The sequence below is a fragment of the Bubalus bubalis genome, chromosome 18 (assembly GCF_019923935.1).
Source record: "Bubalus bubalis isolate 160015118507 breed Murrah chromosome 18, NDDB_SH_1, whole genome shotgun sequence".
Taxonomy (NCBI): domain Eukaryota; kingdom Metazoa; phylum Chordata; class Mammalia; order Artiodactyla; family Bovidae; genus Bubalus; species Bubalus bubalis.
The window spans coordinates 47,940,247-47,954,184 of NC_059174.1; the positions used below are offsets into that span (position 1 = coordinate 47,940,247).

Here is a 13,938-nt window from a genome sequence, read left to right on the forward strand (position 1 = left end):
CAAGAGGCAGATCAGATCTCAAGAGGTAGATGGTTGGATGGATTTGTGGGTAATGTACCCACAAATCCATCCATCCATCTACACCTGTTCATTTACCCACTCATTCACTCATTCTCCATCCTTCTATCCATTCTTTATTTCATGTACTGTTTCATTCACTACCCATCTAATGATTTTTACATATAAACATCCATCCAGTTTTCACACACAAATCTATCCACCCATCCATATATCCATCCCACCCTAGTACATGGTTATTTATGCATTTATCTATTTACCTATCCACTCATGTATTTGCTTATGCATCTATCAAACCATGCATCCACCCATGTCTCTAAACATCATTTATCCTGTCATCCATCTACCCACCATCTCTTCTTCCCCCTTTACCTTCACCTTTCAATCCATTATTCACCCATCCATAGACCTCTCCTTCACACCTCTGCTATCCCATCTATTCATCCACCCAGTCACCCAGTCCTCCCCCATTCATTCATCTCTCTCTTTCCCAACTATTTCCCCTTTCATTTACCCCCTCTCCTTCCATCTCTTAGCATCTCCATTATGTTAACTGAGAGCTGGCATATACTGGGAGCTATGAGGGCCTCGATCAGATGTAGGATGTGTCTTGCCCCAGAGTCACAGATGCTCAGGTTTGGGAGAAAGGACATTCACTTGTGAAGGGAGAGGTGCTCATGTTTGGCTATGTGGTCTGGGCCATGTAGATGGGACACAGGGTATGGATATGGGGGGATCTTAAGGAAGGTGGATTGTGGGACAGGGGGGATGCCATTCCTGTTTGTAGAAGGAATTGTATCCAGTCAATGCAGGGATGAATCTGGCTTGTGCTGGAGAATCAGGTCTGGGTAATGAGGCCGGGACTTGATTATGGAAGCCTTGCAGCCTGCAGTAACACAGCCGGCCTTTGTCCCCTAGGTGATGGGCATCTTTGGCGATGAGGATGTGAAACAGATCTTGAAGATGATTGAGCCTGAAGTATTCACTGAGGAAGAAGAGGAAGAGGAGGAGGAGGAGGAGGAAGGGGAGGAGGAAGAGGAGGATGAGGAGGAGAAGGAGGAGGACGAGGAGGAAGAGGCACGGGAGAAGGAAGATGAGGAAAAAGAGGAGGAGGAGACAGCAGAGGGGGAAAAAGAGGACTTGGAGGAGGGCCTGCTCCAGATGAAGTTGCCTGAGTCTGTGAAGTTACAGGTGAGCTGGTTCTTCCTGTTTTTCCAGCCTCCATCCCTCTGGGCTGGCCAGTGCAGAGTCTGGTGGGGCTGGAGACTGGACTTTGACCCAAGGTAGTGGGTGCTGTGGAGGGGCATAAAGCAGGGGACTGCTGCTGACTTTGAATGAGCTCTCTGGTTTCCTTGTGGGAGGTGGATTAGAGGGATGAGACCATGGAGATGGCCGCCTTGAGGATCCAGGCAGGAGACAGTGGTGGCTTGACCTGAACAGGGCTGTGGAGTGGGGAGGGAAGGCCAGAAGAGTTTCAAGGAAGTCCTCATGGTCTCACCACCATCCCGCCTACCACATGGCTATTATCCCACAGATGTGTAACCTGCTGGAGTATTTCTGTGACCAAGAGCTACAGCACCGTGTGGAATCTCTGGCAGCCTTTGCAGAGCGCTATGTGGACAAGCTCCAGGCCAACCAGAGGGACCGCTACGCCATCCTCATGAAAGCCTTCACCATGACTGCAGCTGAGACAGCCCGACGCACTCGCGAGTTCCGCTCCCCACCCCAGGAGCAGGTCCTCTGACCCCTGACCCTAGCTGGCCTTACTGTTTACCCCTCAACCTCAGCCTCTCCCCTTGCCCTGATCACGGATGATACTCAACCTCAAAATCTGACTTTGACCTCTGACCCTATTGATACACTTATCTGTTACTCTCTTATGTGTGTGTGAGTTGCTCAGTTGTGTCTGACTCTGCAACCCCATGGACTGTAACCTGCCAGGCTCCTCTGTCCATGAAATTCTCTAGGCAAAAATACTGGAGTGGGTTGCTGTGCCCTCCTCCAGGGGGATCTTCCCAACTCAGGGATCAAACCCAGGTCTCCCTCATTGCAGACAGATTCTTTACTGTCTGAACCACCAGGAAAGCTCTGAGTAACAGAGTAACAGTTACTCTCTTACCTCTCTCTGAACCAGACTTCTGAGTCACTGCAGACTGACCCTGACTCCTTTTGAACCTTTAGTTGCCCCGATATTCTTCACCGATTCATGAGCTTAGACAGGAACTCACAGTTGGATATTTGATGCTCAACCTCAGAGTTCCGGCTCTGGGGTCTCTCACTCTAATCTTTGACCTTCCCTAGATCAACATGCTATTGCAATTCAAAGCTGCTGAGGATGAGGAAGATTGTCCTCTCCCTGAAGAGGTCCGACAGGATTTGCTCGAATTTCATCGAGACCTGCTGACACACTGCGGTACGAGAGGCGATCAGAGAATCCACCTCCCAAACTTTCTTTTGAGACCTGTCTTGAAGTTTTCCTAAGATTTTCTGATCTTAAATATCTACAGTTCTTGTGAAGTAACTGTTGGTAAAATGAATGACTGAATGAATGAACATATTAGTGAACAGGTGGATGATGTGGAAGGATATGTGTATGTGGGTGTTTGGGTGGATGTCCTATGGGCTTCCCAGATGGCACTGTGCAGTGCTTAGTCACTCAGTTGTGTCCGACTCTTTGTGACCCCATGGACTGCAGTCTGCCAGGCTCCTCTGTCCTTGGGGATTCTCCAGGCAAGAATACTGGGTTGGGTTGCCATGCCCTCCTCCAGGGGCTCTTACTAACCCAGGTATCGAACCCAGGTCTCCTGCATTGTAGGTGGATTCTTTACCAACTGAGCCAACAGGAAAGCCCAAGAATACTGGAGTTACCCCTTATCCCTTCTTCAGGGGATCTTCCTGACCAAATCAAACCAGAGTCTCCTGCATTGCAGGTGGATTCTTTACCAGCTGAGCTACCTGGGAAGCCCCAGCCACCAGGTGGCGCTAGTGGTAAATAATACACCTGTCAGTGCAGGAGACCAGATTTAATCCTTGGGGTGGGAAGATCCCCTGGAGGAGGAAATGGCAACCCACTCCAGTATTCTGGCCTGGGAAATTCCATGGACAGAGGAGGAGCCTGGTGGGCTACAGTCCATGGGGTTGTAAAGATCAGACATGACTGAGCACATGCACACACACACACACATGGATGAATGGCTATCAGTTCAGTTCAGTCTCTCAGTCATGTCCAACTCTTTGCAACCCTATGGACTAAAACACATCAGGCCTCCCTGTCCATCACCAACTCCCAGAGTTTACTCAAACTCATGTCCATTGAGTCGGTGATGCCATCCAACCATCTCATCCTTTGTCATTCCCTTCTCCTCTCGCCTTCAATCTTTTCCAGCATCAGGGTCTTTTCAAATGAGTCAGTTCTTCGCATCAGGTGGCCAAAGTATTGGAGTTTCAGCTTCAGCATCAGTCCTTCTAGTGAATATTCAGGACTGATTTCCTTTAGGATGGACTGGTTGGATCTCCTTGCAGTCCAAGGGACTCTCAGGACTCTTCTCCAACACCACAGTTCAAAAGCATCAGTTTTTTTTGTGCTCAGATTTCTTTATACTCCAACTCTCACATCCATACATGACTACTGGAAAAACCATTGCTTTGACTAGACAAACCTTTGTTGGCAAAGTAATGTCTCTGCTTTTTAATTTGCCGTCTAGGTTGGTTGTAACTTTTCTTCCAAGCAGCAAGTGTCTTTCAATTTCATGGCTGCAGTCACCATCTGCAGTGATTTTGGAGCCCAAAAATATAAAGTCTGTCACTGTTTCCACTGTTTCCCCATCTGTTTGCCATGAAGTGATGGGACCAGATGCCATGATCTTAGTTTTCTAAATGTTGAGCTTTAAGCCAACTTTTTCACTCTCCACTTTCACTTTCATCAAGAGGCCCTTTAGTTCTTCTTCACTTTCTGCCAAAAGGATGGTGTCATCTGCATATCTGAGGTTATTGATATTTCTCCCAGAAATCTTGATTCCAGCTTGTGCTTCATCCCAGCCCAGCATTTCTCATGATGGACTCTGCGTATAAGTTAAATAAGCAGGGTGACAATGTACAGCCTTGACGTACTCCTTTCCCTATTTGGAACCAGTCTGTTGTTCCATGTCCAGTTCTAACTGTTGCTTCTTGACTGCATACAGATTTCTCTAGAGGCAGGTCAGGTGGTCTGGTATTCCCATCTCTTTCAGAATTTTCCACAGTTTATTGTGATCCACACAGTCAAAGGCTTTGGCATAGTCAATAAAGCAGAAGTAGATGTTTTTCTGGAACTCTCTTGCTTTTTCCATGATCCAGCGGATGTTGGCAATTTGACCTTTGGTTCCTCTGCCTTTTCTAAATCCAGTTTGTACATCTGGAAGTTCATGGTTCACGTATTGTTGAAGCCTGGCTTGGAGAATTTTGAGCATTATTTTACTAGCGTGTGAGATGAGTGCAATTGTGCAGTAGTTTGAGCATGCTTTGGCATTGCCTTTCTTTGGGATTGGAATGAAAACTGACCTTTTCCAGTCCTGTGGCCACTGCTGAGTTTTCCAAATTTGCTGGTATATAAGTGAATGGACAAGTGTGTGAATTGATGGAGAGAAGAATAGCTGGATAAAGGAGTGAGTAAAGAGATGGCTGACTGGTTGGTTGAATAAAAAGAAAGATGGCTTGAGGGATGGTTGGCGGATCTCTATTGTTTCTCATAAGGAGTCAGCTGATCATCTTACTGAGATTGTTTTTGTATATGATGACTCATTTTTATCTGGCTGGCTTTCAATATTTCTCTTTGCTTTGGCCTCTAAGCAGTTTGAGTACGAGTTTGCTGAGTTTCTTAAATGTGTAAATTAATATTTCTCATCAAATTTCAGACTTTGGGGCCATTATTTTTCTAAATAGTTTTCTGCCCCATTCTCATCGCTTCTTCTAGGACTCCCATTATGCATACGTTGTTATACTTGATGGTACACTATGGGTCTCTGTGGCTCTGTTAATTTTTCGTCATTCTTTTATTAAGGCTGGATAACCTCTGTTGTTCTATGAATCAAGTTCATTGATTCTTTCTCCTTCTATCTCAAATATGCTGTTGTGCCACTCTACTTTTTATATTTCAGTTATTGTACTTTGTCACTTCAGCTTCTATATGGTTATTTTTGTATCTAGTTCTTTTTTTTATTATTATTATTATTTTTTGGCTGTGTTGGGTCTTCATTGCAGTGAGTAGGGGCTACTCTCTAGTTGCAGTGTGGAGGCTTCTCTTATTTCACAGGCTCGAGGGCTCGTGGGCTCAGCAGCTGCAGCTCGTGGGCCCTAGAGTGTGGCTCAGTAGTTGTGGCCCTTGGGCTTAGTTGCCTTGAAACATATGGGATCTTCCTGGACTAGGGATCGAAGCCAAGACACTTGCATTGGCAAGTGAATTCTTAACCACTGGACCACCAGGAAAGTCCTGCCTCTTTATCAGGAGTCTCTATTTGATGAGTCACTGTTATCATACTTCTCTTTAATACTTTAGACATGGTTGCCTTTAGTTCTTAGAAGATACTTGCAATAGTTGATTTAAAAGACAAACAATTCAAAGAATGAATAAGTGAACAAATAGATGAACATATAAAGAAATAAACGAAAAACCCCATGAACACACACATGAGTGACAAATGAATGCGTGAATATGTGAATGAATAAAGAAGTAAATGATTCAGCAGATTAATAAGCAAGCAGATGAATGACATGCCTTCCCTTCTTGTCTACCTCCAGGAATTCAACTGGAGGGGGAAGAGGAGGAACCAGAGGAAGAAGCCACCCTGGGCAGTCGCCTGATGAGCCTGTTGGAGAAGGTGCGGCTGGTGAAGAAGAAGGAGGAGAAATCAGAGGAGGAACCACCCGCTGAGGAGCGCAAACCCCGTGAGGATTGGGGCCACCAGGGAAGAGACAGGGGTGGGCCAGGCAGCCCTGTGCTTACGGAGCTTCTGGGTACAAGACAGGCCCCGGGAGTGGCACGAGGGATGGGTAGGTGGTATTAATGAGAGAGGAGGAGCGGAGAGTGGGGTGAGAGAGGAGGCCTTCTGGAGGTGTGGCCCAAACGCGGGGGCTGCACAGTGTGTGTGTTGAAATCGTGTGGTACATGACTGCCAGAGGGGAGAGCCACACCTCCAACCTAGGACTGGGGGCAACTCCTGCACCACCATGGTTTCCAAGGCTTTTGATTGTTTTTTGTTTATTTCTTGGTGAAACAATTACTGTGCTGAGGGATAGGAAAACAGTCATGGGCCAGTAGGTCATTATACAAACTATGTATTAGCACCGTATTACAAGGACAGAGTCCCTGACATTGCTACAGAGTTTATTCTATAACATTTCATAAATTATTGGACCAACTCTGGGCCAGGCACTATTGTTAGAGCTGGGAAATATATTGCTTCATGGCAAATATAAGGGGAAAAAGTGGAAGCAATGATAGATTTTATTTTCTTGGGCCCCAGATCACTGTGGACAGTGACTGAAGCCAAGAAATTAAAAGACACTTGCTCCTTGGAAGGAAAGCTATGACAAACCTAGACAGCGTATTAAAAAGCAGAGACATCACTTTGCCAACAAAAGTCTATATAGTCAAAGCTATCATTTTTCCAGTAGTCATGTATGGTTGATTCACAGAGTTGATTCACAAAGAAGGCTGAGCACCAAAGAATTGATGCTTTCGAATTGTGGTGCTGGAGAAGACTCTTGAGAGTCTCTTGGACTGCAAAAAAAATCAAACCAGTTAATCCTGAAGGAAATCAACCCTGACTATTCATTGGAAGGACTGTTGCTGAAGCTGAAGCTCCAATACTTTGGCCACTTGATATGAAGAGCTGACTCACTGGAAAAGACTCTGATGCTGGGAAAGATTGAGAGCAGGAGGAGAAGGGGGCAGCAGAGGATGAGGTGGTCGGATAGCATCACCGACTGAATGGCATGAATCTGAGCAGAGTCTGGTGGGCTACGGTCCATGGTGTCACAGACAGGTGGACACAACTGAGCAGCTAAACACAGCACACTCCCTGGAAGATAGGGGAGGACAGAGGAACCTGGCATGCTACAGTCCATGGGGTCGCAAAAAGTCAGACACGACTTAGGGACAAATAACAACAAAGAGTCAAAATCTTTACCTTGAAGGAGTTTAGAATATTACAAAAGAAATATATATATATATATATATATATATATATATATACACACACACACACTATAATGTCAAATGACCATAGATGCTAATAAGAAAAATGAAGTTGAGTAGAGGAGAAAGAGGAACAAAGATGAAAAGGTTAGAATGGGGGGAGAGGATGCAAAGATTTGGGAGAAGATGGCTGGTACAGAAAGAATAGCTGGTGCAAAGGCCCTGAGGCAGGAACACTCTTGGTGCATTTAGAGGCCAGCATGGCTGAAGCCAGGTGAGCAGGAGAGGTGCTGAATATGAAGGCTGACGTGATGGGTCCAGAGTGTATAGAGCAGAGGGATGGAGGGTAGGACATGTCACAGGTTGTCATTCAGTGCCAGTGCAAGAAGGTTTCCCCCAACTCTGAGACATGGGAAACATCTATCTTCTTTCCCAGAAATTCTGGGAAGAAAAAGTGCTGGGAGAGAAAGACAGAGAGAGAAATGGATGCTGGATGTAGGGAAAGGAAGTCCCGGGGAAATCACCAGGGAAAGAGAACAGTTCATTTTTGACATCATTTTCAAATGCCACCAATGTCCTCACAGTTTCTTTTTGTGTCTGTTGTCTCCCATGAGGAAAAATTGGCTGGCTGGTTTTTTGTTTTTTTGTTTTTTTGTGTTTTTTTTGGCCACATCTTGTGGCACATGGGACCTTAGTTCTCTGCCCAGGGATCAAACCCTTACTTCTTGCATTGGAAGCGCAGAATCTTAACTGCTGGACCACCAGGGAAGTCCCAAAATTGCCTGCATTTTTACAGAACAAGGGCTTCCCTGATAGCTCAGCTGGTAAAAAATCCGCCTGCAATACTGGAGACCTGGGTTCAATCCCTGGGTTGGGAAGATCCCCTGGAGAAGGGAAAGGCTACCCACTCCAGTATTCTGGCCTGGAGAATTCCATGGACTGTATAGTTCTTGGGGTCGTAAAGAGTCTGACAGTACTGAGCGACTTTCACTTCACTCTACAGAACTAATGGAATTACCATTTGTGCTTTTAAAGATGCTCCTAATAGCGCTCTAGTACTTTGTATATGGTGGTACACATTCTTTTTCCTCTTGAAAAGGGGGCTCTTGTGGTCTGGTTATAGGGCGAAGATGACAAAGAGACTCTTAGGGCCATAGAATAGAGTCTGCCAGCATCTGCCCAGTCCTGGCAGGGGTAGGGTGGGGTTTAACAGGTAGCAACTGAGAAGCCCTTTGGCAAGAAGGGCCCCTCTTGCATTGTTCTGGCTCATAGCCCTGTCCTGGAAAGACCGTTCAGACCCTGTGTCCCCTCTCCAGAGTCGCTGCAAGAGCTGGTGTCCCACACGGTGGTGCGTTGGGCCCAAGAGGACTTCGTGCAGAGCCCGGAGCTGGTCCGCGCCATGTTCAGCCTCCTGCACCGGCAGTACGATGGGCTCGGGGAGCTGCTGCGCGCCCTGCCCCGGGCCTACACCATCTCCCCCTCCTCCGTGGAGGACACCATGAGCCTGCTCGAGTGCCTCGGCCAGATCCGCTCACTGCTCATCGTGCAGATGGGCCCCCAGGAAGAGAACCTCATGATCCAGAGCATCGGGTGAGGCCCCCGCCCTTCCCCTACTGAACCCCTCCCCTCCCCGCTGAAGCCCCGCCCCTCCCCCTGCTGAGTCCTGTCCCGCGCCTGCTGAGGCCCCTCCCCTCCCCTGCTGAGCCCCGCCCCACACCCTCAGCTCGTCTTCACGGGAATGGACCGGAACCCTCTGGGCTCCAGCTTGTCCCCGCCCCTCCCCACTTCTGCCCCATCCTCGGGGTGGTGTGCTCCTCCCAGCTGCTAGACTGTCTCCCCTTACCTCTCCACTCACTCCTGGGGAGCCTCTCCTACTTGCCTGTGACTCTTGGCACAAGATTTGCACCCTTTGAGCTTCCATTTCTTCATCTGTAAACTGAGAAAGAGCCACACCTACCTCTCGGAGTCGTGGTGTGGCTTAGTGACCTGGTGTGTTTTTGTTTGGTCGCTAAGTTGTGTCCGACTCTTTTGCAACCCCATGGACTGTAGCCCAATCCCATCTGTCCATGGGATTGCCTCGTTGTCCCAGGCAAGAATCTTGGAGTGGGTTGCCATTTCCTTCTCCAAGGGATCTTCCCAACCCAGGGATCAAACCCACATCTCCTGCTTGGCGGGTGGATTCTTTACCACTGAGCCACCTGGGAAGCCCAATAGCAATAATAATAGGTTTGAGCACTCACCCAGTGTCAAGTGTGCCTCGTTCATTCACTCAGCAAACATCTGTCGAGCACCTACTATATGCCAGGCCCTTTCTAGGCACTTGGCAATACAACATGCAACATGCTAAAGATGTCTGCCCCAGGGGAGCCCACCCTGGATCTTTACCTGGTTTTCTTGTCTGTGAAACAGGGATAATTATAGTTCCTGCCTTCCAGAGTGGACATGAGGCTTGGATGAGTTCAGATCAGTAAAGGGGGCGGCGCTGGGCACAAACTAGAAGTTCAGTAAATGTGAACTCTTACCACAGTCTTGATGATGGCTCCCCCAAAGGTCTGGGGGCTCTCCTTGGACTTGACTCCATGCACTCGGCCTGTCCACAGGAACATCATGAACAACAAAGTCTTCTACCAACACCCGAACCTGATGAGGGCACTGGGCATGCACGAGACAGTCATGGAGGTCATGGTGAACGTCCTTGGGGGCGGTGAATCCAAGGTAAGGGGGCTGCGTGGGCCAGGGAGCTCAGGGGAGGGGGCCAAAGGAGGCAGGCACTGACCACTGGCCCACGCTACCCACCCAGGAGATCCGCTTCCCCAAGATGGTGACAAGCTGCTGCCGGTTCCTCTGCTACTTCTGCCGCATCAGCCGGCAGAACCAGCGCTCCATGTTCGACCACCTGAGCTACCTGCTGGAGAACAGCGGCATCGGCCTGGGTGAGAAGCCCTGAGCCCACTCCTGGCAGTCCATCCAGGCTGGGCCCCACTCTCCGCTGGCTCACTCAGTCATTCAACAAATGTGCGTGTGTGCATGCTAAGTCACTTCAGTCGTGGACACTCTTTGTAACCGCATGGACTTAGCCCGGTCAGGCCCCTCTGTCCATGGGATTCTCCAGGCAAGAATACTAGAGTGGGTTGCTATGCCCTCCTCCAGGGGATCTTCCTAACCCAGGGATCGAACCCACGTTTCTATGTCTCCTGCATTGGCAGGCAGGTTCTTTACCACTAACGCCACCTGGGGAACTCAACCCACCCCAGATCTGGCCCTGTAATGAGTAGTGCTGGGGACACCCAGACGCCCTGGGCCTGGCCCTCATGGGGCTCACAGTGGAGTGGGGAAGACAAACCCATCCTGGACCAAGACAGCTTGGACTGCTCAGGCCTGGGATGGGGAAGCACGGGTCTGAGGAGGCACCTGACCCAGACTGGGAAAGAGGTGGTCAAGGAAGCCTTCCTGGAGGAGATGAAATAAACAAAAGTGAGACAGTCAGCCAGGCACCTCTAATGAGCATTCTCACTGCCTCTCACCCCCACAGGCATGCAGGGCTCCACCCCCCTGGACGTGGCAGCTGCCTCTGTCATTGACAACAACGAGCTGGCCTTGGCGCTGCAGGAGCAGGATCTGGAGAAGGTATGGAGGGAAGAGGCCTGGCCCGTACCTGACCTCCTGGGGCACCTGCTGATTTGGGATACACTCTAGGGGTGCTGTTGTGCAGGGTCCAGAACTGAATCACAAGGGGAATAATCTCAGGGGAGGAACAAGACCTAGTCACTCAGTCACGGTATGTGTGTGTGCTTAGTCGTTCAGTTGTGTCTGATTCTTCGTGACCCCAGGGCTGAGTGAAAATCCACGCCCCACCTCCCCAGCCATGTGGACTTGGCACATTTCTTGGCCGTCTGTGCTCCCTGCTTCTGTGTATAGCAGTGAAGAGCAGGGGCTATGGAGTTCAGCAACTTAGGTTCAACTCTCCACACTGCCCCCCTTTGCTGTGTGGCTTTGGGCTAGTGACTTAATTCTCCAGGCTTCCATCTCCTCATCTGTAGAATGAATATAATAGAAACAGTTTCATGTAGTTGTTCTGAGGATTAAATGAGTTAACCCACAAAAGCATTTACAAAACCGTACACACTGACAGTTAAGTAATTTATTTAACAAATGTTTATTGAGCACCTATTATGTGTCAGGACCTGTCCAAGGCAGTAGGGGTATGACAGTGATTGAGATGGTAAAAAATCCGTGTCCCTGTGAAGCTGACATTCTAGTTGGGAAGATGGAAAATAAACACGATGAATAAGTAAAATATATGGTGTATTAGGGCTTCCCAGGTGGCTCAGTGGTAAAAAATCTGCCTGCCAAGTAGGAGCTGCAGGAAATGTGTGTTCGACCCCTGGGTCGGGAAGATCTCCTGGAGGAGGAAATGGCAACTCAGTTCTAGTAATCTTGTTAGGATAATTCCATGGACAGAGAAGCCTGGTGGGCTACAGTCCATGGGGCCGACACAACTGAAGTGACTGAGCACGCACACATGCATGGTGTGTTAGCTAGTGACAAGTGTTAAGGAGGAATAATCAAGGGAGAAATATCAAGTGTCGGAAGGGTGTGACCAAATTTAGACAAGAGTGGTCACAGAAAGCCTCACTGAGAAAGTGATAAAGTTCTGAAGGAGACAGGGGCCATATGGACATGGAGGGGGAAGGAGAGCCTTCCAAGCTGGGAAACAGCCAGTGCAAGGGCCCTGGGGCAGGAGTGAACTCAACAAGTTTGATAAACAGCAAAGAGACCAGTGTGGTTGTAGCAGAGGGAGACAGGGTGAGTGCTAGGAGGTGAGGGCAGGGAGGTGACAAAGGCAGGCTATATGGAGGGTCTTTGGGCATAGCCCTAAGAGAGATGGCATCACAGTATTTGCAGGGTCCCTCTGACTATGTAGGGAACAGACTTGGGATTAAAGGGAACAGTGAGCCCAGGGAGAAGGGGGCTGCAATGCTCCAGCGGGGAGACGATGGTGGAAGATGAGGCTTATTGGCTGAGGGATCCAGAGACAGTCGGATTGCAGAGGTCCTAGGGCAGACAGGGACTTGTGCCTTGGGGAAGAAGGTGGTGTGGGTCAAGCCCCTGGCTGAGCCTCCCTCTACACTCAGGTGGTGTCCTACCTGGCTGGCTGTGGCCTCCAAAGCTGCCCCATGCTCCTGGCCAAAGGGTACCCAGACATTGGCTGGAACCCCTGTGGTGGCGAGCGCTACCTGGACTTCCTGCGCTTCGCTGTCTTCGTCAATGGTGAGGCGGGAGGTGGCGGTAACAGGGCGGGAGGCTGGGGGGCAGTCACGGGTCAAACCTCCCTCGGGTGTGGTCCATATTCTAGGCCACAGGCCTGGCCTGGACAGGGGTGCCTCCTAGTGGGCACAGGGCAGGGTCCGGAGGTCAAGCGGGGGCCTGGAGTTCACCCCCGAGGTGCCAGGTTGAGGGCTGCCCAGGGACGAACCCTGGGCAGTGGCTCAAGAGGCCTCCTGACTCTGTGTGCCACCAGGTGAGAGCGTGGAGGAGAACGCTAACGTGGTGGTGAGGCTGCTGATCCGCAAGCCCGAGTGCTTTGGGCCTGCCCTGCGGGGCGAGGGCGGCTCAGGGCTGCTGGCCACCATCGAAGAGGCCATCCGCATCTCCGAGGACCCCGCGCGGGACGGCCCAGGCGTCCGTAGGGACCGGCGGCGCGAGCAGTGAGTCTCCTGACCTCTCCTCGACAGAACAAACCACCCTCCCCAAGCCCCTTGATGTCGCCCCCTCCTCACATCACCACCTTCCCTTGCAGCTTCGGGGAGGAGCCCCCCGAAGAAAACCGGGTGCATCTGGGACATGCCATCATGTCCTTCTACGCTGCCTTGATTGACCTGCTGGGACGCTGTGCGCCAGAGATGCATGTGAGACCTGAAGCCCGGGCTGGGGCGCGGGGCATGGCCAACCTTGAACCTCCTCTTTCAGACATTCAGCAACCTTGATTTAGCTCTTGCTGTGTGGGTGGTCCTGGGCCAGGCAACGCTGGGGACACACCAATAACCAAGAGAGCCTGTGGCCCCACTCTCATGGACCTCCCAGTCCAGAGGGGGATACCAGGCAATGAGAGCCGGGGTTGTCAGGGCTGCAGACGAACAGCACAGGCAGAGGGATCAGGGCTGGAAATTCTAGCATTCACTCCAGGAGACAGGGTCCTACTTTATGTGCCAGCGGGTCAGGAAGGGATGGAATGACCAAAGAGGGCGTGGGGTGCCTGATGACATGCCCACCTCCCCTCTCCAGCTAATTCAAGCCGGCAAGGGTGAGGCCCTGCGGATCCGTGCCATCCTGCGCTCCCTTGTGCCCCTGGATGACCTCGTGGGCATCATCAGCCTCCCGCTGCAGATCCCCACCCTGGGCAAAGGTGCCGAGGGGCGGGACTCAGTAAGGGACTAATGTTGGGGAGGAAGCAGAGGGGCCCCAAGGGCAGCCCTGATCCCAATCTCGTTGCCCACAGACGGGGCTCTGGTGCAACCAAAGATGTCAGCATCCTTTGTGCCCGACCACAAGGCGTCAATGGTGCTCTTCCTGGACCGGGTATATGGCATTGAGAACCAGGACTTCCTGTTGCATGTGCTGGACGTGGGGTTCCTGCCCGACATGCGGGCGGCTGCCTCGCTGGACACGGTGAGTAGCCTGGCCTCCCTCCCAGCCTCCACGGTTGAGATGGGTCATGGGAACGCCTGCAGAACAGTCTAATCTGG

At 50.4% G+C, this 13,938-nt stretch overlaps 1 protein-coding gene across 5 annotated transcripts in view; it reads left to right on the forward strand.

Annotated features, from left to right (window-relative positions):
* Window positions 1-13,938, forward strand: part of RYR1 (ryanodine receptor 1) — a 127,970-nt gene that overhangs the window by 44,152 nt on the left and 69,880 nt on the right. For all 5 annotated transcript variants that reach the window (XM_025269065.3, XM_025269068.3, XM_025269066.3 and 2 more), the window contains exons 35-47: window positions 937-1,209; window positions 1,553-1,753; window positions 2,320-2,431; window positions 5,794-5,940; window positions 8,509-8,782; window positions 9,793-9,907; window positions 9,993-10,125; window positions 10,725-10,819; window positions 12,328-12,463; window positions 12,714-12,900; window positions 12,993-13,101; window positions 13,478-13,598; window positions 13,692-13,861. In XM_025269065.3, coding sequence (XP_025124850.3) covers window positions 937-1,209; window positions 1,553-1,753; window positions 2,320-2,431; window positions 5,794-5,940; window positions 8,509-8,782; window positions 9,793-9,907; window positions 9,993-10,125; window positions 10,725-10,819; window positions 12,328-12,463; window positions 12,714-12,900; window positions 12,993-13,101; window positions 13,478-13,598; window positions 13,692-13,861 — 2,073 coding nt within the window. The remainder of the gene's footprint in view (window positions 1-936; window positions 1,210-1,552; window positions 1,754-2,319; window positions 2,432-5,793; window positions 5,941-8,508; window positions 8,783-9,792; window positions 9,908-9,992; window positions 10,126-10,724; window positions 10,820-12,327; window positions 12,464-12,713; window positions 12,901-12,992; window positions 13,102-13,477; window positions 13,599-13,691; window positions 13,862-13,938) is intronic.